The sequence below is a fragment of the Mustela erminea genome, chromosome 1, assembly GCF_009829155.1.
Source record: "Mustela erminea isolate mMusErm1 chromosome 1, mMusErm1.Pri, whole genome shotgun sequence".
NCBI classification, from domain to species: Eukaryota; Metazoa; Chordata; class Mammalia; order Carnivora; family Mustelidae; genus Mustela; species Mustela erminea.
In genome coordinates, this window is record NC_045614.1 from 175,688,580 (window position 1) to 175,715,915 (window position 27,336).

General features: G+C 36.2%; 1 protein-coding gene across 4 annotated transcripts in view; it reads right to left on the reverse strand.

Annotated features, from left to right (window-relative positions):
* The window catches only part of EPHA6 (EPH receptor A6), an 881,405-nt gene extending 855,596 nt beyond the window's left edge, over nucleotides 1-25,809 (reverse strand). For all 4 annotated transcript variants that reach the window (XM_032351621.1, XM_032351616.1, XM_032351619.1 and 1 more), the window contains exon 1: nucleotides 24,135-25,809. In XM_032351621.1, coding sequence (XP_032207512.1) covers nucleotides 24,135-24,516 — 382 coding nt within the window. In that variant the 5' untranslated portion in view covers nucleotides 24,517-25,809. The remainder of the gene's footprint in view (nucleotides 1-24,134) is intronic.
* Nucleotides 25,810-27,336: the final 1,527 nt, after the last annotated feature.

The following is a 27,336-nucleotide window of genomic DNA, read 5'->3' on the forward strand; positions in this document are numbered from 1 at the left end:
CTCTCATTCAGAGATTTCTTCTGTGTCCAGTCTAACAATAAGCTCTTTAAAGAGATTCTTTATTTCTGTGTTTTTTATTTTTTTTATTGTTATCATTTCTTTTTTTTTCCCCTCATTCTTGGGATTTCCATCTCCGCTTACATTGCCCATCTGTTCTTGCATGCTGTATAATTAATCCATTAGAACCTTTAGCATATTAATCATTGTTGTTTTAAATTCTTCATTTGAATTAAAAAAAAAAACCGATGAACATAGGGAAGAAAAATAGAAGAGCAAACCATAAAACAGAGTCTTAACTACAGACAACAAACTGAGGGTTGCTGGTTGGGGAGGAGAGTAGGGTAATGGGTTAAATGGGTAATGGTTATTAAGGAGGGCACTTGTGATGAGCAATGGGTGTTATATGTATGTCAGTGATGAATCACTAAATTCTACTCCTGAAACTAATATTATGCTATATGCTAAATAACTAGATTTTAAATAAAAACACGAAAGAAAAAAAGTCCTGATTTGATCATTCCAACCATGTCTGCTTCTGATGTTTGCTATGTCTCTTCAGATTTTGTTTTTTGCCTTTTGGTATACCTTGTAATTTTTTTTTTTTTTTCTCAACAGCCAAACATGATGTACCTAACATTGGTTCCTGTGGTTGTTTCTGTTTTTGAGTCTCTGCTCTGAGAAGCCTATTCCTCCAGTCTTAGGGGCAACAACTTGCTCTGTATCTCACTCTTTTCTTACAGAAGCAAGAGGAATTTATTTTTTAGTCTGTTCAGCTTTTTATATTTATTGTTAGGACTTAGTGCCTTATTATAATCTCCTTTATGTGAAACTGGATGGTTTTTCTTTTTAATCCCAGATAACTTTTAGTAGATTAGTTTCATTTTTTTTCTGTTTGGAGCACTAATGATGAAATAAATCTTCACATAGCATTATTAAAACAACCACCACCACCACAACAACCCATAGCTAATATACTCATTCTACATCAGAAGTTAAAACAGGGAAATAACTAGATTGTCAGGTTTAAGATCATAGGGAAAAAAGCAGTCAGTGTGCCTTATATCATGCTAACACAGTATAAGTAATGTAAGAATACGTGAAGGTGCTGCTCACAAAATAATGTTCCCTTTGGCTATTTATCAGCAAATCATCAATAAATATATCAACATATCACATGATAATACTGGGTCATAATTAGCTTAATATCTTCTTTTTTTCCTTGAACATACCTATAAAAAGGCAACTTTTTAATAATGAAGAAAAATTCTCTCCACATCACTCACTGAAATAACTAAAAATATTTAAGTGGTTATAATAGCTAATAAAAGCTAACTACTAAGATCAATCAACCAATATTTATTAAGAGCCCACTACAGGCTTAATGAGTCTTAAAAACAGTAGGAAGAAATACGTTAAAAATTCATTACATTTGGGATATTTTTTTTTTCCAAAAGCCTCCAGTGTAATTTTAATGCACAGCCAAGGTTAAGAATTTCTGGGTTCTCATGATAAAGTACAAACACTTAGCACAGCATTCAAGGCCCTTCATGTCTAGTCTCCTATCTCTTTTTCTTCCTCAGTTTCCTGCCTCACTCTTCTTCATTGTCTCTATCTATTCCTAACTGTTTACTGGTTTCCCACAAAATGCTATTATATGTGTTCTCCATGCCCTTGTACTTGTAAATTCCTCTGCCTGGAATGATTTGTAGTCACTAATCACTTGATGAATAGAAACTGGTATTTCAACACTCGCTCCAGCTTCATTGCTTGTATAAAGTCCTTCAAAATGTCTGAAGGTAGATGTGACCATCTATTCCTTTGAAGCGACTGTAACCTGCACGTATTTACATCACAATATCTATGGCAAGTTATCTCCATCCATTCGACTGTCTCTTCCTATGAGTAAATACACAAAGAACGAAGTTTATTCATAATATTCTTGATGCAGAGGCACTAGTAATAGATTTAATAAACACTGTGTGTGTTAGTTCAAAGGTAGTGATCTAGGTTTGATTCCAAAATCTTTGGATAATTTACTTGCTTGTGACCTTGAGCAAATTCCGCAAACTCTGACTTAGTTTTTTCAGATGCTGAATGTGAAAATGGCCTACTTTCTAATTCAGATGAGATGATGGTACAAAATAATGCACTGAAGTTCTTAAAACCTACCAATAATTTGATTAATATTAGCTATTATATGATTGTCATTGTGTAGTTAGGCACATCTATAAATCCTAATTAGGTAGGTGTTCTTTTTGCTATTTGATAAATGGTTAAAGCAAGGCCAAATGATTGAGCCAGTTTCCAAAAAACTTCTTATTTTTTGAAGAGGTTTTTCTGGGGGGATGGGGCGCAAAAGGAGAGGGAGAGAATCTTAAGCAGGTTCCATACCCAATGCAGGGCTCAGTCTCACAACCCTGAGATCATGACCTGAGCTGAATCACAAATAAGACACTTATCTGACAGCCACCCAGGTACCCCCCAAGAAATTATTCTTAATTAAACAGAGGATGGGGATTCAGTCTCAGGCTTACTTAATTATATAGCTCTAAACAAAGTAAAAAATAAAGAAATATAAGGAGATACAAATCAAGCACCTTACTGACCAAATTTTAATAATAAGCTACTCTACTCTATAAATTAACATTTCCTCCACTGGATACAAGCAGAAAATTCCCCTAACTCGTCTTTAATCTGTTAGAGTTGGAAGGGAAAAAAAAATCAGGTTTTCTAGACCTTTACCTTTCTTTTTTTGGCAGATCAGAGCATTCTGACATCTCAAGCTTTTCATTACTGCTTCTACTATTTCAGAGTTAAGGTATCATTACACCTTCTAAGTACTTCCTACTTCTCTCATTTTGTCTTTCATTGCATTTATTTCTGAACAGAAGAAACATAGGTTATGCATGACTTTTCCTTTATTCCACAGCTGTCAGTTTTAATTAAAAAAAGTTATGAGCAGAAGGCCATGTATATTCTGCATTATGGTTTGTAGAATAAAAATCATATTTTTCTTCTACATTTTTCCCTGTTTAATTCACTAGTAATCAAGGCCTGGGTTTATGCAAAAGTCATACTCTATGAAACCTGAGATATTAAATAATTATCAGTCAAACTGCAACAACGGAGATCTTCCTGAAGATTTTCCATCTTTCCCTAGACATTAAGGATTTTTATATATTTAAATAAATTTTATTTACATAAATTTATAATTTATAATTATATTATCAGATCATGTTTTTTCCCAACCTTATCTAGTTAGTTACTGTGTTTCTTTTTTGTTATCAATTTTGAAGGAAAATATCATTTTAGGCTCTTTTCTCATCCAATGCCCTTGCAAAGAGGCATTTTAAACTCTGAAGAAATACTACCAGTTCTCTTAGTCTAGATTAGCTTTCCTAGTCTAGATCTCTTTGACATGCTAAGAGATGATGTATTTATTCAATTCTCATACCCTTAGGAAGACAATATAGGATTATGGACATTGGGGAGGGTATGTGCTTTGGTGAGTGCTGTGAAGTGTGTAAACCTGGTGATTCACAGACCTGTACCCCTGGGGATAGAGTATTATGCCTCCATCAGAAAGGATGAATACCCAACTTTTGTAGCAACATGGACGGGACTGGAAGAGATTATGCTGAGTGAAATAAGTCAAGCAGAGAGAGTCAATTATCATATGGTTTCACTTATTTGTGGAGCATAACAAATAGCATGGAGGACATGGGGACTTAGAGTGGAGAAGGGAGTTGGGGGAAATTGGAAGGGGAGGTGAACCATGAGAGACTATGGACTCTGAAAAACAATCTGAGGGTTTTGAAGGGACGGGGGGTGGGAGGTTGGGGTACCAGGTGGTGGGTATTATAGAGGACACGGATTGCATGGAGCACGGGGTGTGGTGCAAAAATAATGAATACTGTTATGCTGGAAATAAAAAAAAAAAAAAAAAAAAAAAAAAAAAGCAACTGCCTTCAGCTCAGGTCATGATCCTGGAGTCCTGGGATTGAGTTCTGCATCGGGCTCCCAGCTCCACGGGAAGTCTGCTTCTCCCTCTGACTTTCTCTCCTCTCATGCTCTCTCTCTCAAATAAATAAATAAAATCTTTAAAAAAAAAAAAAAAAAAAAAAAAGATAAACTTTGGAGCCATGAAGTCCAAATTTAAATTCTTTACTTTGTTAGTTTCCTGGGGCTGCCATAACAAAGTACCACAAACTTAGAATAACATAAATGTATTGTGTTACTTCAGGGGCTAGAATTCTGAGATGGAGATGACAGCAAGGTTGGTTCCTTGGGCAAGCTGACAGAGAGTACGTCTCATGGTCCTTTCCTAGCTTCTGGTAATTTGCTGGTAATCTGTGCTGTTCTTTGCCTTGTAGATGCATAATTCTAATATCTGCCTTCATCTTTACATAGCTTCTCCCTATGTACATGTCTACGTCCAAATTTCCTCTTTTTATTAGAACACAGTTACAGTGGATTAGGGGCCCACCCTACACCAGTCTAACCTCATCTTAACTGATTATGTCTGAAAGAATCTTATTTGAAAAAAAAAAAAAAGGTCATATTCCAAGGCACTAGTGGTTAAGACTTAAACATATGAATTTGGGGGGAACACAAATGAAGCCTTAGCACTCTGTAACTAGTACCCACTAAGACTGTGGCAAGTTACTTAACCTATTCTTTGTCCTGATTTTCTCACCTATAAAATGGGGATGATAATGATAATGTTTATTTTATGGATTGTTGTAAGGATTACATAATTGAATATATCAAAGTATTTAGTATGGTTCCCAGCAAGGAGTGAGCACTCAAAAACTCAGTGTATACCACTGAGCAGCTATTTTTGAGAAAATGGTCCATAGAAAAGTAATTATTTTAAAACCAAACACTGACAATTTTAAAATCCAAGTTCCTTAAAGGCCTGTATTTTAAAAATACAAGTCATAGAAACATATCAATTTTGTTCTATAGTTTAGAAATCAGTTTACTTTTTAAAGTACAATAGTCATATATGGAGGTTGGATCAATATCAGGCACAATACTTTGTGTTACAAATATTCTCGTGTTAATCAGGCAAATTGCAATGGCCAAAATATTGTATAATATTTTAATACAAGGAAAGTTTGGACATAGCACTAAACCATTCACCAAAAATCAAATTTATCCCAAAGTAAGGGTTGGTTCAGGCCACCTATACATTTCCTTGTTTTCTATACTGCAGAATGAAAGCTTTCATATCATGGGATGTTTCATATTGTACTTAGATAAAAGCAAATATATACTATCCTTTGAAAGACTAGCTTGCTGAGTCTATTAAAATATATCCCCTAAATTAATATTACTCTATTGAGGGTAGTAAAAAAAATGATGCCTAATTCTCCTGGTCCAAACCTGGAAACTCTAAAGGCTCTAATTATACAAACTTGTATTTACTATTTACTTCAGAATTAAGTTTTAGTAAGGGGGCTTATTTTTTTTAATTATTTTTATTATGTCAGTTAGCCAGCATATACTACATTTTAAGTTTTTGGGTAACGTTCAATGTTTCATTAGTTGCATATAACACCCAGTGCTCATCACAACAGGTACCCCCCTTAATACCCATCACCAAGTTACCCCATGCCCCCACCACCCTCCCTACAGTCAAGTAATCTTCAAAAAAGCTTCTTTTGGACTTCAAAAGTCCAATGGAAAAGACAGTCTCTTCAATAAATGGTGATGGGAAAACTGAACAACCACATGCAAAAGAATGAAACTACACCATTCTCTTGCACCATACACAAAGATAAACAAAATGGATGAAAGACCTCAATGTGAGATAGGAATCCATCAAAATCCTAAAGAATGTAGGCAGTAACCTCCTTGCATGAGCCACAGCAACTTCTTTCAAGACATGATTCCAAAGGCAAGGAAAACAAAAGCAAAAATGAACTTTTGGGACTCCATCAAGATAAAAAGCTTCTGCACAGCAAAGGAAACAGTCAACGAAACTAAGAGGCAATCCATGGAATGGAAGAATATATTTGCAAATGACATTTTGGATAAAGGGCTGGTATCCAAGATCTATAAACAATTTACCAAACTCAACATCCCCCAAAAAAACAATCCGGTCAAAAAATGGACAGAAGACATGAACAGACACTTTTCTAAAGAAGACATACAAACAGCTAATAGACACATAAAAAAATTTTTCAACATCACTAGCCATTAGGGAAATATAAGCCCAATGAGATACCACCTTACACCAGTTAGAATGGCCAAAACTAACAAGACAGGAAATAGCAAGTGTTGGCGGGGATATAGAGAAAAGGGAACCCTCTTACACTCTTGATGGGAATGCAAGCTGGTACAGCCACTCTGGAAAACAGGATAGAGTTTCCTCAAGACATTAAAAATAGAGCTACCCTATGACCCAGCAATTGCACTACTAGATATTTGCTCCAAAGATACAGACAGAGTAAAAAGAAAATGGGGAGGGGGCACATGCACCGCAATCTTCATAGAAAAATGCCCACAATAGCCAAACTGTGGAAGGAGGAAAGATGCCCTTCAACAGATGAATGGATAAAGAAGATGTGGTACACATATACAATGGAGTATTACTCAACCTTCAGAAAGGATGAATACACACCATTTGCATCAATGTGGATGGAATAAGGGGATTATGCTAAGTGAAATAAGTCAAGCAGAGAAACACAATTATCATATAGTTTGATGTTCCACTCATATGTGGAATATAAGGAATAGAGCAGAAGACCACTGGGAAAGGGAAGGAAAATGGAATGGGGAGAATTTCTCTCTCTTCTAAATGTTAGTGTATAGAAATGCAACTGATTTCTGTGCATTGATTTTATATTACGCCACTTTGCAGAATTCCTGGATAAGTTCTAAAAATTTGGGGGTGGAATCTTTGGGTTTTTCTAAATAAAGTATCATGTCATTAATGAAGAGTGAGAGTCTGACTTCTTTGTCAATTTGGATGTATTTACTTATTTTTAATGTCCGATTGCTGAGGCTAGGGCTACTAGTACTATGTTGAATAACAGTGGTGGTAGTGGACATCTCTGTTGTGTTCCTGACCTTAGTGACAGCATTTTTTTTTTCCCCTGCTCTGTGGAAAGCCTGCTTCTCCTTCTCCCACCCTCCCTGCTTGTGTTTTCTCTCTCGCTGTGTCTCTCCCTGTCAAGTATATAAATAAAATATATTTTTTAAATTTATTTGACAGACAGATCACAAGTAGGTCGAGAGGTAGACAAAGAGAGAGAGGAGGAGGAGGAGGCAGGCTCCTTGCTGAGCAGAGAGCCGGATGTGAGGCTTGATCTCAGGACCCTGGGATCATGACCTGAGGCCAAAGGCAGAGGCTTTAACCACTGAGCCACCACCCAGGCACCCCAAAATAAAATATTTTTTAAATATCATTTAAAGTCATACTATTGTAATAAACAAAGAAAAGACTGTATAATCCGGGACTTTTTTTTTTTTTTTTTTTTTTTAAGTAGGCTCCATGTCCAACATGGGGCTTAAATTCAGGATCCTGAAATTAAGAGTCACATGAGCCAGCCAGGCAACCCATCCAGGGATTCTTTATAAAGATTTTTTTTCCAAATAATTCTTCTATTCTTTTAAAACAGATTATCATTATCTTATAAGTGATACAGGTTCAGTGATTATAAACATTTTCAAGACATTAGTATTAAGAAACAATATTTAAATTTAATATCTTTGCATTTTTAATACTCTAGATATTGCTTGAAATTCTCCTTCCCATTTAGAAAGTACAGTGATCTAACAGGTTTAAGATCTGCTTTCTTTCTCCTTTGTGGTTACTAATTTGGTCTATCAGCTTTGCCAAGTAGCTTAACGTCCATATAAATTCCATTAGTAAAATAAGTGCAGTAATTTATGCTGCTTATTCACCTTAGAAAGGTGGAATAAAAAAGATAAAGTGGTAGAATTAAATTAATATTGAAAAGCATTTGGTCTTTTTCTTTATTTTTCCTAGTATGACAAATCCTCCATCAACAGGAAATACATTTTTATACGTGCATTAATGGGAGAGACTGCAGAATATAAAACATGTTTAAGTTTTTCAGAGAAATATCCTCTTTAAGTGCAAAGATGTTATCCATTTATTTTAAACTTAAATTAGAACAGATTTTCCTAATAACTACAGGCTCAAACAGGTTATATTTGGAATACCTAACTTAATATGACCTGAAATATAGTCAAAAAGATAAAAATGTACATGCACTTTAAATTTATAGTTCTTTTCATTATAGCACTAAAATGAGATACTTGGAATTATGTGAACCATTGCACGCAAGTGAAAAGAAGTTTATAGAGCAAGTAGCATAGGGTTTCAGGCTGTGTGTGTGTGTGTGTGTGTGTGTGTGTGTGTGTGTGTAGACAGAGTGGAAATAACTGCTGACAGGTTTTAAGAGCTACAGTAATAGCTAAGTAAGCGATTTTTAAGCTTTTACATAAAACATACTAACTCACGCTTAACATGTATTTATTTCAAATATATTTCATTTCCTATGTATGATACTCATAAGCACTTAACACAGATTTCTTTCTTTTTTTTTAAGATTTATTTATTTTTGAGAGAGCAAGTGTGGGTAGGAGCAGAGGGAGAGAATCTTCACACAGACTCCCTGCTGAGTGAAGAGCTCCAGGTGAGGCTTGATCTCATGACCCATGAGATCATGACTTAAGTTGAAACCAAGAGTTGGATGCTCAACCAGCTGAGCCACTCAGGCACCGCTTAATACAGGATATCTTTCTTTCTTTTCTTTTTTTTTTAAGATTTTATTTATTTATTTGACAGAGAGAAATCACAAGTAGGCAGAGAGGCAGGCAGAGAGAGAGTGGGGGAAGCAGGCTCTCCGCTGAGCAGAGAGCCCGATGTGGGGCTTGATCCCAGGACCCTGAGATCATGAGCTGAGCTGAAGGCAGAGGCTTAACCCACTGAGCCACCCAGGCACCCCTTAATACAGGATTTCAAACATCAAATCACCATGTCAAAAAGAATAAGGTGACAGGAAGCAGACTCGATCTCTATTTCCCCACAAGATTAGAAGGATAGCTGTCACCCTGTTATGGATTGTCATATACTTAGTTTTAAGAAGAAATACCCATTAATGGCAAAAATCCTTAAAAATTATCAGTAGTTTTCCAAGAACAAGAGAAAAAGCAAACGGCCACACCTCTCTTCTTTTGAGTACTTCTGAAGAACACAGACCCCAATGCAGTTATTTCTAGTAGGTTTTTTTTTTTAATTATGTTATGTTAGTCACCATAGACTACATCATTAGTTTTTGATGTAGTGTTCCATGATTCATTGTTTTTATTGGAAAAGAAGCATCACACAGAGTTTAAGAATGCAGATTACTGACAGGAGTTAAACAGCTTGGTGTAAAAAGGAATAACTGTAATTAATTGTATTCCATTCTTTTTGTACCATGTGGACTCTCTCTGCCAAAACTGAAAGCAATGATGCCCCTGTCATCAGATATCTTTAAAAAGGGATATTTATAACCAATACTATTCTTGATAAACACAGGACACTTACTATCCTAAGAGAAAGTGGTCTGCATGCCACAGTGTGCTCCCTTTTACAACCATTATAAAACTGGGCTATGATAGCTTGCAACCTCCAAAACATAGCCAAAAATAAAATCTTAATCTGAAGCTTCGTCTATGAGATGACCCTGGTTATCCCATCCAGTTTGTATGAATCACTATTATTTTAACATTTTCTCCAAATCTGGAAATGTTGTCATTCAAAATATACCCTTGCTAGAGAGGCATTTGTCAGTGATAGCATGTGATCAAATTAATCCTCGGGTTGTTAAAAATCGAGAGGATGTAAAGTCAGCTCCTGGCTGGATATCAGGCAGCAAGGAGAGAACAGGATTGGTAGCTGCCACTGCAAAATGTGTTTGAAAACTCAGCATGATGGAGCTATAGGGGTGTTAGGAAATGATACAGCGTTTATCATCCAGGAAAAAGGGGATGAAGGCAAACAGAGCCCTGTTTCTTCATTTTTGCTAAGCTCTTCCCCCATTTTCACTTTGGCTGGATACTATATCCACATCCCTGACTTCAGGGATCATTTTCATGAGCAAAGAACAGGTGGCCAATCTATTGCATGCATTCATAAAAGTGAAAGTGAAGCTAGTGTGGTCAAAGCACACGAAACAAGATTCCATATTGTTAAAGCACCACTTGCCCTTTTATTTCTCTAAAATCCACTTCTTATATATTTGATCTGTATTTCCTGAGAAGAGAAATGGCACACATAGCAAACACAGGAAGTGTTGTTTCTTTTCTTTTTAAAATTCTCTGTCCTCTATAGATTTTCTGTGGGAATGCTATCATGTTAGATGGATCCATGCTGCCTCCTCTGAAGGGATTAGAGACTCATTTTAGGACTAGGTGAGAAAAAAATTCCTGACCCAGCCGCTGTTCTTAACCACCTACTAGGATGGGGCCAAGTTCCTGAGGAACCTCATTTAGCTGAATGGCTAAACCTTCTATCTTCAGGAATTTATTTTGGGGGGTGGTAGTGACCTAACTGTTCTTCTCTCCTCGGAGTATTTTTACTTCTATTTTCTATTCTCATTTTCTGGAACATAACAGATTTTTTGTAAAATTGTGCAGGTGAAGATGGAAGGATCCATTAACATCTCAGTCATGCAAACAACTTCAGATAGAAGAGCTGTTACTATCAATTTTAAACTGTCCTCTTGATTACTCTAAACTGACTCTAGAATTTCCGTTAGGCTGTTTCTCTTACAAGGTTTCTTTTCTGGTTCTACCATCTCTCCCATGTTCTCTTTAGTAGCTTTTCCACTCTTTCCCAAACAGGAATTTATTACTCCTATTGATTCACATGCACTCATTCAAGAAGTTTTTCCAAATAAAAGAAGTTATGACTCTATGAAGATTGTCCTATTTGGGGACATTTACTCATTCCAATTTTTCAGTTTTATAAATAAGACTGAGAAAAAAATCCTCATATATAAATATTAGCCTGTCTTTATGCATTTTCCAAGAATTTAAATTCATGAAAATAGAATTAATGGATCCAAGTGTATGAATAGGTTTCAATATTCTACTTAATTGTTTTCTAGAACAGTTTATATCTTCAAAAGAAATGTTTGATATCATAGCATCCTGGGAGGCATGATATACCAACCTAAAGCTATAACATATCTAGAAAATACAGTTAAATAAGATGTGCAAAGATTCTCCACACATTTAAAAAAAAAATTAACTGAGAAAAAGATAGATAGACATAGTACCATAAAACTATAAAGTTCTTCAAAAATATTAACCGTTGAGGGGTGCCTGGGTGGCTCAGTGGGTTAAGCCGCTGCCTTTGGCTCAGGTCATGATCTCGGGGTCCTGGGATCAAGTCCTACATCGGGCTCTCTGCTCGGCAGGGAGTCTGCTTCCTTCTCTCTCTCTCTCTGCCTGCCTCTCTGCCTGCTTGTGATCTCTCTGTGTCAAATAAATAAATAAAATCTTTAAAAAAAAATATTAACCGTTGAGAAATGAGAGCTGGGGAAGGAAACTTCTTTGCTTTTAGTTAAACATTTAGCCTCAGATCTTGTTCAGATTCTTAGACCCGTTTTAACTGTTTTCTACCCTTTCCACCTGAGAAGTTTTTCAGAGCTAGACAATATTAGAAGATTGTACATGAATGTGTGGATTCGAGATAAAGTGACACTTGCAATAAAGCCACATGAACCTGCTTTTTTGTCAGCCTTGCTCCGTGCAATAAATATTCCTTCACTTGAGCCTTTCTCTTGCCCTCTTTTCCATCTATAAGTAGGTATCAGCCATTCTCATGCATGCATGTAACATTGATCAATGTGTGCATGAATCCTCAGAGGCAAATCTTGGAGGGAAAGGAATGGTGAGTGGGGAAATTTGGGAGGCTGAACTCAATCTTGGTATCCAAACAGTAATAAACTTATTTTTTATTTTTTTTTAATATTTTATTTATTTATTTGAGAGAGAGAGAGATCACAGTAGACAGAGAGGCAGGCAGAGAGAGAGAGAGAGGGAAGCAGGCTCCCTGCTGAGCAGAGAGCCCGATGCGGGACTCGATCCCAGGACCCTGGGATCATGACCTGAGCCGAAGGCAGTGGCTTAACCCACTGAGCCACCCAGGTGCCCCAGTAATAAACTTATTTAAAGACAACTTGAGAGAAATACTTGGGAATTAACATGACATATGTAAACAGCATGTAAAGAACTTAGACGTAATAAAAAATCATAATCGTTCCAATTTAATAGCTTTGGTTATTTTAGAAATAAATTAAAAATAGCCAATTCACATGGAACAGTCCCTCCTTTTAAATTGAAATAGAATTAAGTAAAAGTTTTAAATTGGAACTTGAGAGCAACTGCATTGAACAGAATAATCTTGGACTTAGGGAATTAATATATCAGTGACAAATACAATAAAGAGGAAATTTGTGGGGTTTTCCCTTAGTTTTATGGGCACCATATAAGCTTTGTAAATTCTGGTGTCACGTCAGGAATAGAACTTTCCACTAAAATAGTGGTGCATTTGGAGAATGGGATTCATGTTACAAGCATTATGTGTGTACAGTGTGGTATATATAAAGTTATAATCTTTTACAATTAAGATATTAAGCCTCGAAAAATATTATCAATCTAACAAGAGTCTGGCAAAAAGTCAGATTCCAACAGTCTAGGTTAATCATCTCCTGTGGGAGAAAATATTTCTGGCATAAAATTAAAATAATTGTTATGACATAGCAGTAACCATATTCCAGGTTCACATAATGATTAAAAGAGAAGAAATATATTAAACCAACTATAATATCCCTTATAATGATATTTATTTTTACAGGATAGAAATAATGCCTGCACCAGCATATTGTAATATAACAACAATAAAGATAGACGCATACAAAGATATAAATAATCCACTATGTTTATTGGCAGATTCCTAATTTTTTTTCTATTTTTTGTAACAGATTTCATTGTTTATGCACCACAGCCAGTGCTCCATATAATACATGCCCTTCATAATACCCACCACCAAGCTCCCCCAACCTCCCACCCCCCTCCCTTTCAAAACCCTCAGATTGTTTTTCAGAGTCCATAGTCTCTCATGGTTCATCCCCCCTCCAATTTCCCTCAACTCCTTTCTCCTCTCAGATTTCTAATTTTTTAACTAGTCATTTAAAATCCAATTTGTAAAGAGATCTATAATTATTTTAATTAATTGTTTTTTTTTTCTTGAGAGTACACCTTTATATTGGACGGAGGATAAGAACCATAAAATGTTAGATTTGAAAATACGAATATTATTGTAATTTAGGAACCAAATTGATAGTTTTAAGAGCTTTTGACATTCTAAATGTACAAATCTAAATGTCAACAGCTAATCACAGATAATCCGCTATTGATTTTTCCTTGTTTAAAAATACCAAGTTCTGGCAGCAATTTCTATCTCTATGTTTTATAGGTACGTTTTTCAAATATAAAATGCAGGATTGATCAGACCGCAGTTTACTTAATTTCGCAAGATAGATATTAGGGAATACCAGCAATTTCCAAGTTTTGAAACACTGCTAAAAATATTTAAAGGACTTAGGAAAGAGAATTAAAATAAAACAAGAAATTAACATAGTAGGAGATAGCAAGAACCTATAGAAGGATTTTAATCTTTAAATTAAATATAATATAAACAATATGGGTATTGACAATTGTACCTTCATCTAAAGGTAAAATATTCAGTAGAAAAAAACACATATAATCCTCTAAAAGATTTTGTGGGGTTTTTTGGTAAAAGCAGCTACAATCATTAAATATATTTCTTAAAGAACCTGATAAAACTTTGAAAGAAAAAGCCAAGTTGTATCACTTACTTGAAAGTTTTTTGTTCAATGTAAGACATTACTTACTTGGATATTTACTTTGCATTTACATGCAGAATAAATTTTAATCTTTAAGTGCAGAGGAATGTAACTTTAAAATTTAAAATTCAATGTAACTTTAAAATTGAGGTCTCTGAAGGAGTTATTCATTTTAATTCTCTTATTAGTTTCATATATTCATGATGATGAATCCTGATAAACGAGAGACTCATTTTCATTTCCCATGGGTAACTCAAGCTTATTTGTTTGTAAAGTTTTATGTTATTTCTCTTCATTTCATCTTTGCAATAATATATTGTTGATATTTAACTGTCAGGTATATCTCTTCCATTCCACAACACTGCCCTAAAGGTCAGGAGTAGATCTTACTTATCTCATTTCTAGCAGTCAGACAAAGTAATGGCCGATATATTAAATGAATATTTATTCTCAGTGTATCTATATATTAATTCATAGAACAGTACTTTTATCTTTTCATCTCTGTAAAAAACGGTTCATAGATGTGAAGTTATCACAACTAATCCATATTAATTTGATATATAAATTAACATTTTAATTATTCACTGACACAGAAATAGCCTAATTAGTTAATCCTTAGGCTCTCGGAGCTTCCTGAAAATGGCTTGCATTTGTATTTCCTGTGCCCAGCACAGTGGAAAAAAAGTAGCAAGTACCAATATATTTCATTTAAAAATTAGATGAAGGTACCCTTACTATGGGGTAGTTTGAGAATGTTAGAAAAAAATTTTATAAACAAGCCATGCAGTTTAAGAAATGAAGTGTTTATACTTATGTAATAAAAACAAAAATGAATAAAAAGCCCAAAGGTAACTATAGCTATACTGCAATGAAAAAGTATTTGAACACTTTATTTGAACACTTACAATTTTAACTGAATATAAGGCTTGGTTACATTTTTAGGAAAAAAAAAGAAACTTCATTTAGTTTTAATAAGCATACTAAATCTTCCAAAATCTAACCTTTAAAATAAATTCTTAAATTTTAATTCTGCTTTACTAGGTAATAGGGCTCTTGAAAAAAACAATGCATACACAGATTTCTGATCATAAACTAGAGAATATTATAAAGATTCTTACATATTTAATTTTTATTAAACAAAGAACCAAACTGATATCTTTAATAACTTGGCTGAACTACAGTTTTTCTAAACTATAAAATGAAGTTACTATACTATACAATGTAAGACAGTAAAAGTTATTATACCTACCATAAGTATATTTTTGCTCTAATATAGTGTCATAAATATAACAGTAAAGTTGAAGCATGTTAATTTTTACTTATTTTGAATAAGCAATATATTATAAAAACAGTATGTACTTCTGAAATTTGGGGTTTCTTTCCCAGATAAAATTGAGACCTCTTTCTGACTGCTCCCTCCCTCAATTATGCATATAAAACAACCAAGCTAAGAGTGAATGTTCTAGTATCCTAAAATTGTCCTATTACACTCTTAGTTTTTTGTTGAGATATACTAATTGTAAACAAGGACACCAATGTATAGATTTTATTTAATTTTGGAAACTGACAAAACTCTTACAATTTTTTAAAATGTTATCTACTAGTTTGCTCAGCTATTTCCTATTACATTTAATATAATTAATTATATTCATATTATATTCACTTGCAGTCACAAAATAAACATTATCTAAGTATTCTTTAAATCCAGAGGGAGTGTGGAAGAAAAATTGCAGTTTGGGGTTTAAGTTTTAGCTAGGATTCTCATCAACAGACACTTCCATACTTGCAGAAATGAAGGAATCTAAATCAGAATTTTATCCAAGATATCTAATGAGAGACCCCTTTGCCAAACGGGTTCAATTTTTAAGTAATACCATAATCCAGCTCTCTCTTCTATCTCTATTTTTCTTTCATTTTGGTATCTGTATAATCACTTAGCTACTGCTTCATATTTAAAAGTAAATTTCAGTTATCTAAACTATCAATTTTTTATCAATTTTCAGTTATCTAAACTATCAGTTGGTCTCTGCACATTTTAATTCTCTGTACACTTCATTTCTATTATCTTCAGTTATATTAAAGTATCATCTGTCGGCAACACAAGGAACAAATTTCTGCCTTTTAAAGTAAAAATTAAAATATATTAAGATATAATTCAACTCAAATTTAGGACAATCATTTATTAGTTTTTGATAATTCTTATCTGGAATACATAAAGGTATTTCTTAGTATACAAAAGTTATCCTTATTAACTTGCTTAAACATACCTATTAATAAACATCATAGGTAGGAAAATTTTGATTTGTTGATTTTTTTTAATTGTGGGCAAATGTTTTCCTTATTCTAGATATTGCCCTTTATGTACTATCTAATAATGAGTTTCTCATTGCAAATTCATGTACTACAAAATATAAGTATCATAATACAGTATAACCAACCTGAAAGAATACATAATGATCCTACTGTTATTTTAAATTTAACATAATAAATGAATAATGTATATATTTACATATATACCTACTTTTTATCAGCTCCAGATATTCACAAACCTAACATTATAAGACAAAAATAACATTAATTTTTTCCACCTCCTGAACATCCAGTAAAGGAGTATACTTCCTATGATCAGAAAGTAAGAATGACTTTTGCACCTGAAGTTATGAAATGAAATAGAAGGAAGAGCAATGAATTCTCATTTATATCCAAGTACAGGTCATCAAGCAGGCCAAAAGCTAGAGGACTCATCAGTATCCCAGAAAAGCAGCTGAATGTATTTTTCATAACATGGACTGAAAGTACACACTTTAACCTCAATTCTTACTACAAAGGTCAATTAAAAGGTATGCTTGCTGCTATTTCATACTGGAAACTTGCATTTTCGTTTTCAACATAAGTTACAGTTTTTAATAATTAAACCACCTTAAATAAACACATCAAAATATGCTGGTCTAATATCCTTTGAATAAAAGCTCACTCCACATGTCAGTCCATGGAAAGCCATTACATATGTGAAATATATTTTGTACCAAGAATATATTTTTAAGATGCACATTTGTTTTATCTTCAAATAATTAAATATATACCCATCATAAAACATTGGAAGATTCTTGTGAATCACTTTCATAAGTAAAACGCATAAAAGTTTGGTAGTATTTCTTTTCTCCCTTTCATTTCTTCCTAATAATCTCACTTACTGTAAAATTATTCATCTTATAAAAATTATCAAGTAACTAAAGATGATTCAACATCAACAGAGCAGACTGAGTTCCTAAAGAACAGAGACTATATGATAATCATCATTTTAGCCTCAGAACCCAACATAATTCCTGAGATGCTTAATATGGGATTGTTGAGTGACTTAACTTTGAAATAAAATGTAATATTAGATATTACTTTGAAGTAAGCGGTTCAAAAATGTTCTATATTATGAGATCTTATCATCAGTACTGCTATATATTATCACATAAAAATGTGTTTTTAAAGCATTTCTAATCGACTTTGTACCTGGTTTTAAGGAAACAAATTTTTCTTGCCAGATCTGAAAAGAGACTGGAAACTTGTCATTGAATTATACCTTCTGGGAGGGAAATTTCTCCTTGAACCCTTACATATGGTAAGTACACTACCTAGCAAATAGTAGACCTTCAATAAATACCTGACTAAAGAGTGGATGTTTCCATTTAGTTTTAAAATATCTACTATTGACAACTGAAGTTGTATATCCCATAAGAAGTTAAATGTTTATTGAATGAAAATAAATATAAAAATAGCATTTTTCAGAACATTCTAAGCACTCAAGTAAAATGTGAGATTTATCATTTTGAATGTATATTTAAGAATATTTGAAAATGTTTAAATAAAGTCTCTTGAGAGTATGAATTTTCCAAATATACCCTAAGTATGTATGCCTATTAAGTTAGGACAATGGAGTTTCCTTATATTTAATAATGGCACTCATATAATATTAATAAAAGACAACTCAAAGTAATGGATAATTAACTAGTCAGGGAAATCTTTTAAGTGACATGCAGTTTACTATTGTTTAGTGGAAAACCTGTTTCTTCCTTCACCCTGTCCCAAGAATACCATATAAACTAAAATCTCATTTACTGTATCTCTTAGAAACTTTCTGAATATTGGTTTCCCTTCATTTTAGCAAAATGCAGAGAAAAAAAAGACTAATGGAAAATATCTGAAACACATCCATTTTATATCTAGTATCACTTAGATTTTTTTTTGTTTTCAATAATGATAATCTGATCCTAACAGAAATGAATAATACTGGTGCATAAGCCAAACTTCTAAACATTGCTCTTTTTAGCTAAAATCTAGATTCTGTTGGGATTACTATACTACTTTGTGAAGATGGACCCATTCACTTGTACCATTATCCTCTCTGATAAAAATATAGCTGTATATGGAAAATTATGTTAGAAATGCATTAACAAATGGCATTTGATCCAATATGAATGCATGTTATGTATAACCACTTGAAATAGCAAAACTGTACTATTAAATTACATTTCAAACCACAGTTTGAGCTGAATAAAATAGAAAATGGGTATTTCACCCCATCCCTCATATCTCATGTCAATTATCAGTACTTATATATAGCAAGGTAATTTTTATGGGAAGTAATTAAAAATTTGTTTGGACCCCATGGGGGAAAAATGATATAAATGTTGAATATCTACATTTATTTCTCTGTAAAGATAAGATTGTCCCATAAATTCTACTTCCCAAATGCACCTCAAATCCATCTTTTTTTCTCCATCTCTGTTACCACCACACTAGGTCAGGCCCCTATAGCCACTCTCTTGAACAAACTGCGGCAAACTCCTAATTCTACTCTTGCCATCTGCCAATTATCTCTTTGCTCACTAGCCATAATGCTCTTCAAGTGAAAATTTGTTGAACTTTCTCAACAGTTTCCCATTTTACCTAGAATCATATTAAAACACTACTTCCTACCATGACTCCTTTTCTTCTCTAGTTCCTAACCATCTTTCAAACCTTACACTGTGCTACTCTGTTCCGTGTTCAGTAAGCTCCAGTCACACTGAACACACATTTCTTCAAATGTGTCAAGCTCATTTCCCTTCAAGATCACTGCCCAGGCAGTTCCCTATACCTAGAATGCAATTCTCTCTACTCTATGATCAGCTTTCTCCTCCCTAGAATGTGGCTCAAATGTCACGTCCCGCTCTAATGAAATTACAAATTGATCAAAATTCTATAGACCCAGTATCTCAAATATGTTGCACACATTAAATATGCATTATTTAAAAATATTTTTAAATTATTTTTTGAAAAAGAACATGATAGATGTAGAAAAAATTTACTCTGTATAAGTTTAGTTTGATTACAATTGACTGTACTTTGGGCAAAGTCAACTCATTTTGATTACTTAACTATATGTATATGATCTCCATGGTATTCACACTCCCCAAAAAGTGCTGAGTCAAAGACAAGGAAGAAACTTCTATTACTGCTGGAGTCTGACTGATGTACAGCATAAAATACTATCTATCCTTTCACCATTTTGGACAAAGGCAGTATGTAGTCAGAAGTACTCAGGTGTGTGAAGAAAAAGACTGAAACACGGTGCCTGCAATGGGGAAAAAAGATTGGGAGAAGGAAATTCAAGAAATCTATAATGCCTTTTGAGCTAGTTTATACTGGCAATGATGAGAGAAGAAAGAAAAGGATTTCTACTCTAATATTTTTCTTAAATATTTTATTTTTTTAATATTTTATTTATTTATTTGACAGGCAGAGATCACAAGTAGGCAGAGAGGCAGGCAGAGAGAGAGGAGGAAGCAGGGTCCCTGCCAAGCAGAGAGCCTGATGCGGGGCTCGATCCAGGGATCCTAGGATCATGACCCAAGCCGAAGGCAGAGGCTTTAACTCACTGAGCCACCCATGCGCCCCTCTAATATTTTTCTTAACATTTAATTTTGTAACAGAAAAGTAATGCAAATCTATATAGAAAAGTTTGAAATTATAAAAAAGTTAAAAAATATAAACATTATTTTGGTCTTATACCTTAGATATATATTTTTCCTCTTAAGAAAATCCATATAAAACCACTTTATTCATGGTACTTCTGGTTTGAAGAAGAGATTCTTAAAGAACACTATAATATTTACACATGAAAAAGTTTTTAGATATGGTCTCATACAAAACACAAAGCAAACAATACTTATATGATCAATACATATAAAAGGTTTTATCTTTCTACTTTGAATACTAATCATAGTGAATAATTATACAATGATTTATTCTATTTGTAAATATACGATAAATTTACATTATAGGTTGTTTTTGTACTTATAGTTAATTAGGAAGGCATGTGATTACAATCTCCTGCACCTTTACAACTATGAATAGTTTATCCATAAAAATTTAATCTAGGTGAAAGTTCTTTTAGAAATATACTTTTTAAATCATCCAGTTTCTCCCATTTAACAAAATTTTCAATATTTTCAGTAAAGTTGACTCAAACTTCCTGAAAAATTTTCGATTCATCCCTTTCTATAAATATAAGAACAGTATTTAGCTTTACAGTTCGTGAACTGTACTTATGGAAGTTCAACTAATTTAAGGCTATAAATTTCATTAAGCAGATATTTTTCTGCTCAGGTATGCTCATCTGTATTTAAAAACAAATCAGTAGATTTTACATTCAATTTAATGAATTCAATGAAACTAACAAATCAGACTGCTGTTTTGCTTGTTTACTTAATTTGTCCTGAGTTTCCTGGGAAAAAAACCAAAAGATCAACTCACACAATGCTGGTAGTAAAATGAGTTCACTAGACCCTTGCATGCAAACCATATTTTGCTTGAACAAATTATTTCAATATCTGATTATTTTTGGAAACATGACCTGAAGAAATAAGTGAACTCTTTTTGGCTATACAGTACTATTTGCTAAAGCAGAGTAATCTTTGAATAAATGGACCCCCGGTGGCTACTAACCACTGTAATTGATAAACTTGGTTACTTACACATGAAACAAGATAATGCTTTATATTTACCTAAATTTCCAGAACAGAAATAAAAGCTTATGTAGAGAGAAAGTAGAATCTGTTATTTTTAAATAAAAATTGGCAACACCTAATAAATACTGTGGTTTTAAATAGAGGGAAAAGTAATGGAATAAGAGAAATTTGAACACAAATCATGTTTTCACTTACTTGATCAGATGAAGTGATCTAGGAAGCAACTCTACTTTCTGATCGATTCAAGGAGGTTTAGGTAATAGGAAGAGAGAGTCAAATTGATTTATTTTGTCTTTATAGTGCAGAGCTTCAGAGCCAGTTAAAGGGCAAGAGATGCTTCCTATAGTCAACTTACTCTCAGTACTTTGTTAAGCACCATGTCAAAAATTAGGTAGTTCACTTTTTTGTCATTTTCACTTTACCTTGCCTAAGTATGGAAAAATAGGAGAGGGGAAGAAGGTGAATCTATGCATTTCAACCATGATAGATTTTTATATAATTTGGTAAAAACAGATAAGTAACATTAAAAAACTTACTTTGTGAATATCCTTAATAAGAAAACAAGTTATATAAAAATGAAATTTTGCCCTCTAACAAATTTAAAAAATAAAACAAATTCCATTAACTCTTAGAAAAAGTTACTAGGAAAACAAATGCTATCTCCTTAAAATTAAATAATAACCATATTACTAATATTTACTAACATGTGTATAACAAATCTAATTTACATTTTATATTATTTTTTATTGTATACACACTGTAATGGCCTGTTTTCAATGTTTAAAAACTGATATTTTCAATTCATGTTATTTATGAAACTGCAAGTTAAAAAAATTTCCAGAATGTTAATAATAATGTTCTGAAGTTTGACATTTTTTAACCATTTATATGATGATTTCAGTATTCAAAAGTTATTTCAAAATAACATAAGGTGTAATTTCTAATCACTGAGTTTAGACTGTATAAAGCATTTTATAAGCTATCATTTGTGTATGATAAAAATGCCTGAGCATAGTTTCTCTATAATTTTGTATTGAAGAATTCCTAAATTTTACCCAGCTTAGATTTTAGGTAAAATATTAGTCAAAATAATCTTATGCATAGCCTGTGTTTCTATTGTAACAGTGAAAATTCAGAGCTTTAGTAGTCTACCTTTAGTGATCCTACTTAATGGATGGGTAAACTGAGTATTATTCATTTACAGACACTGTTTAAGCAAATTGGTGAAAACACATAAATTATATACATGGTAAATATTTTAGGTAAGATGTCTTTAAAAACTATGGGAAAGTCATGACAATAAACAAATAAAAATTATTGCCAAAGGATAACAAATAACTCCTCCATGCCCTTAAATTTAATATGAATGTGAAAGGTTATACTTTAACACTTGACACATTTTGGTAGAATGGCACTTTAGTTGTTCGGAGATTCTTATATGTGTTTTATTTATGTTAGTTTCCTCAGGGCCTACAATGGTAACTAGTACATCACAGACACTTAATGAGAAACTAAATGCTGATTTAGGGAAATTATTGCATTGAAATGACTGTTAAAGATTTCTGGTAAATGACTCTCTTTTTAGTGAGGCTACTAAAGAGATGTATATTAACATACTAAATACTAGCATATAGTACAATATAAATGTCTGAATTTCTGATTATTAAAAATTGTTTTTCTCTCCCTACAAAAAAAGTTCAAGTAAATAATTTTACGTTATTTTTTACAATGTTCTATTTTCACAGAGATATATTAAGTAACTACCCCTTCAATATGTAAAACCAATGGAAACAAATGAGGAATGTGTGTGTGGAGGTATACACCACCACAGACAAGTATGGCACTATAGGTGGCACTTATTTTCTTTATCTTCAAAGGCGTGACAGTTATGTATGATTTCCAAATTTACATATGCATTTGTGATTGCAATCTAGCAGGTAAAAAAAAAAAAAGAAAGAAAGAAAGAATGAATGAATGAATTAGGAAAACATGTCAAAGGTACCAGCCATATAAATAAGAACTGATACTTATCCTGCATGATTATCTTTCCAAGTAAAATAAAATAGTCTTATGTTGACAACAAAAAAGGCTGTGTTGTTTTACTTGCCTTCTCATTCAACCTTCTCATCCTCACAAAGCAAGTGCACACTTTCATGTCATCTGACCTCCATTTTTATATCTGTAAGTTATTTCGAGGCCTTACATGTTAATTGGTAACTATAACTTAAGTTTTATATTTGAGATCTTTAGAAGAGTGTGACATAACAGGTGACATATTGATGGTCATCACAGTGCCAACGAAAGCATCCAGCCAGGTACATGCTGGAAAACTTTTATGGTGGTTCGCAGCTTGCTTCAAGGGATTTAGATTATGCAGGTGATATTTTTATAGATCCTTAAATATTCATTGCAGAAATCCACTGAGATATTTCTCATAAAGACTGTTGAACAGAAGAAAAGAAAATCTTCAAAATTCCCAGTGTTTTCTACTTGGTAAACCTGACTTCCACTTTTCACAGACTATTCAGTTTCACTTTACACTTTACCTACTGAAACAAAGTCTTCTTGCTGAAAAATCTGCCCGTGACTCGACTTTATGAATAGGATAGTCACAACTTGGAAATTCACACTTAATGTTTGTCTCCCCGCGCCCCACCCCCACCCCCACCCCTGCCATCTCAAGGAAGAAACCACAAAAAGAAATCTGGGCATCTGGTCCAGGAATGATTTCGAACAAGTCTACATTCGGTCTGGGTGGGGTAAGGGGGCTGCGGCTGGGCGAGGGCAGGATAGCTACCACACGCAGAAGGCTGGTCTCTGGTCCTAGAGTGCAGCGGGAGCTATCTGCTTTCACGAAGGCAAGTGAGAAGCTACATGTTACCGTGCTGCGAGCAACCGCGAAGGGCCGTAAGTCCGTTAAACCTGTGCCACAGAGCCTGACCTCCTGTGGAGACAGCACTGCCGGGAGAGGTCCCGCGGCCGCCAGCCGTGGGACCCAACTGCTGCTGGTGCCCACACATCCGTTTAAAGACATTTGGGAGCAAAAGGGACAGCAACTCCTGAGGTCGCCGGTGCCGGCGCTCTGGTGAGCGGACAACCTTTGACCTCTCCTCTGGCGAGCCCAGAGAAGCCTACCCGGGGACGAAGTTACCTGCAGGAGGCTACCAATGCACCGGTCCACAAAGCACCCGCCTCCTCCTGCCCCCTCCCCCTTCTTCTCCCAATCCCTTACCTTGGTTGTTGGAGACGTGACTGCAGTCGCCCGGCCAAGCTGTCAGCAGCGGCAAGAAGAACCCAAATTGCAAAAGAAATTCCCGGACTTCACAGCCCCCCATGACTCTCCCCAGCTCTCTTCTTCTCCCACTTAAAGAGAAGTGACAGCAGCGAGGCCAGGTGTTTTGCGTAGGGTAGGGGTCCGGGTCCACGTCTTCTTCCTCTTCCTCTTCCTCCTCCACCCGGCCCGCAGGAGGTGTCCCGGGGCGCCCCCCGCGCGAGGCCCCGGGGGCAGGGCACGAAGGTCCAGGCTGCCCAGGTGCAGGCGCAGCTGCTTCGGAGGAGGACGCTGCCTGCGGCGCCAGGGAGCTCCTGGCGGCTGTAAGCGAGCGGAATTGCATCCACCACCGTGTCCCGCTCGCGCGAGGACTATTCACTTGGGCCCGGGAGAGCGCGCGCGCAGGAGCGAGCTCGGGCTGTGGTTTGGGGGAGGGGAGCGAGGTGGCGGGGGAGGGCGCCTCCCGGGGGGAATCAGGGGAGGGACGGCCAGGTGCGGCGAGCAGTTCAGGCGGCCCGAGCGCCTCTCCGGACTGACGCGGGCACTTGCGGACCCCAAAGACGGAGAGACAGAGCAGCTGTGAAGCGGCACGGGGATCGCGGGCACTCCTCGGGCCGGTGCGGCCAGAGCCCAGCAACCCAGGTGGCTCCGCGGGGCCGCGAGTAGTCCAAGCGAGCTACGTACGGGCTGCGCCCCCAGCACCTCGCCTAGGTGGCGACGGCAGCGCTTGAACAACGGACACCTCCAACTCCGCCGCGTGCGCGAAGAGCCTCGGCCTTGGCAGCCGCTTTCTAAGCATCTCTGAGGCCGGACTTAGTCCCCCAAGCACTTTGCTTCCCATTGCCCGGCAGCAGGGCCGGGCGCTTTAGGACTAGTCAGCCCCTGACACCGCTTCCCCCTGACTTCATATTTCCGCCGCTGGAGGGGGTAAGTGCTGTGGGCCAGTGCTCCTGCTCTGGAGCGAGCCTGGTGGCGGCCGCCAGCCTAACCCCTGCTCGGCTCGGATCGCCCGAACTTGCCCACTATGGCGAGCGCCTCAACTTTGTGGCCGCCTCCGCGGCTTCGAGTCCTAGTAAACCAAAAAGAGAGAGCAAGCCGCTGAGGAGAGTCACATCAGGCTGGATACCGGCGGGTGCCAGGCGCCGCGGCTCACTGAGGTCTTCGCGTCGCGTGGGGAGGTGACTTCGCGGTGGAGGTCACGAGCACTGTCGCAGTCATGGGTGCCGTGATTCCCGGGGCCCGGAGCGCCCCTGGGGTGCCCCCGGCGTGGCGGGGTAGGACCGTGCGCTCCGTGCAGCCCGAAGGCTGAGAGGCGCGCGGCAACATCCGCGGCGTCGCCGAGTGCGCGGCGAGCGGACGGCTCTCTCCACGCAAGCCGCCCCCTCGCGGCACCTACTCCCTCCCAGCGCTCGGGTTGGTGGGAAGCAGCCGACTCACTGGCTACTTGCTGGGATCACGCGGCTCTCAGCGCGGGGTCGGGGCAGCACGCAGTGCTAACAGAGAGCGGTCCCGCGTCCGTAGCCCTCACGCCCTCGCCCCGCGGCCGAGGCGGACGCAGAGGGCAGGGCCGAAACCGCCAGCTCTCGAGCTCCGCCAAACCTTGCGCTCGGCCCTCCTGGCAGCCGTGGCTCAGATGCTGCCAGTTCGGCGCTAGAGGGGGTTAGTCGACAACAAAAATGCCTCCACGGTTCGCAGGTAGAGGCGGTTCCTCACGCAAGGAAGGAAAAAGGAAGGAGGAATGCTCTCAGACTAAACTTAAGGCGGTTTGTTTTGTTTTGTTTTGTTGTTTTTAGGGCGGCGCCGAGCAACCCGTATCGTAGTGAGGGGTTCTGTAATAGTTCCGTAATAGTTTATTCGCTGTTATAGTTAGTAGCGTCATCATTTTCTTTCAGTCACAGTCCAGTGAGGTTGAAAAGCCCTCCTCAAAACTCAGGATATTTTGAAGAAATATTTATGGCAATGGAGAAAGCTGAACCGAGAAGAGAAAAGAGCGGTATTATAAAGGGTAGAATGATATATTAAAGTGGGCAGAGGGCTATGGCCGTGGCAAGTGTCGGGGAAATGGTAGATCAAGGAGCAAAGGGTCCGCGTTCCACGCTTACAGAATTCTGGAAGAGAAAGGATGTGTTTGCTGTCGTGTTTGTGTCATATATGGTAGATGAAGTTCCGTTATTGGCTTCAGTTCAACTGGAAGCGGAGAGACAAGGGCCGCGAGAAAGAGGTCGTCCGTCTAATTCAGCGGCGTGGAAAGAAATGTGAAATGCAAGCGGTTTGGGGAATGTAAGGAAGGTTTCTGATTGGTGACTGTACTTTCACTCTCCTTACAAATTCAAACACTGCCTCTCTTTAAAGGTGTCCACGCCAATTTAAATATATGCAAATCGCTTATGAAAAGACAACCAAGTATGGAGTTTATCTATTCATACTTAAAGGAGTAAAATTTGATTTTACCACTGATTTTACCACTCTTTCTGATGTTGACTGACCATATGGGTATTTGCAGACTCAGCTTATAATTTGCAAACTGTAAAATTAAAAGACTGCTTTATACTGTAAGTTGTTAAATCTAAATAAATGTTCTTAGAAGTGTTAAGGATTCATTATACTGATGACCAATCAATATTTTTTCCAACAATTTTTTACTTACTGTCAAAGAATGTATTTCCATGACCTTTCTAAAGTTAGATCTCAGTTTTTAAACTGGATTTCTATATTTACGCCGACCTACAGTTCACTTATACAACTTTTGTTTGTTTAAATAAGTCATAGTGAAGCATGACATCATATATTACTTACCTGGTCAAGTAATTGATAATCATATTCTGTTTTTGGTTTTTAAGAAAAAAAAATTACGAGATTTTCATCAATATTAAAAATACGCTTTCTATATTCAGATGTTGTCAATTGTGTTTCTAGAAGAGAATGACCTTTTAAGTAAAAACTCATCTTAAAGAACATGAATGAAAATATAATTATCATGACCTTTGACTATATTGGGATTCCAAAAGAATAACTGTAACTATTTGACCACTGTTATACATTGTATGTACATATAAATATACATATTTATATATACACATACACACGTGTATAGGTATTCATTCTCAAATATTTGTTGAGCTCTTTTATGTGCTCAGTTCTCTTCACTTAGAGACAAATTGAA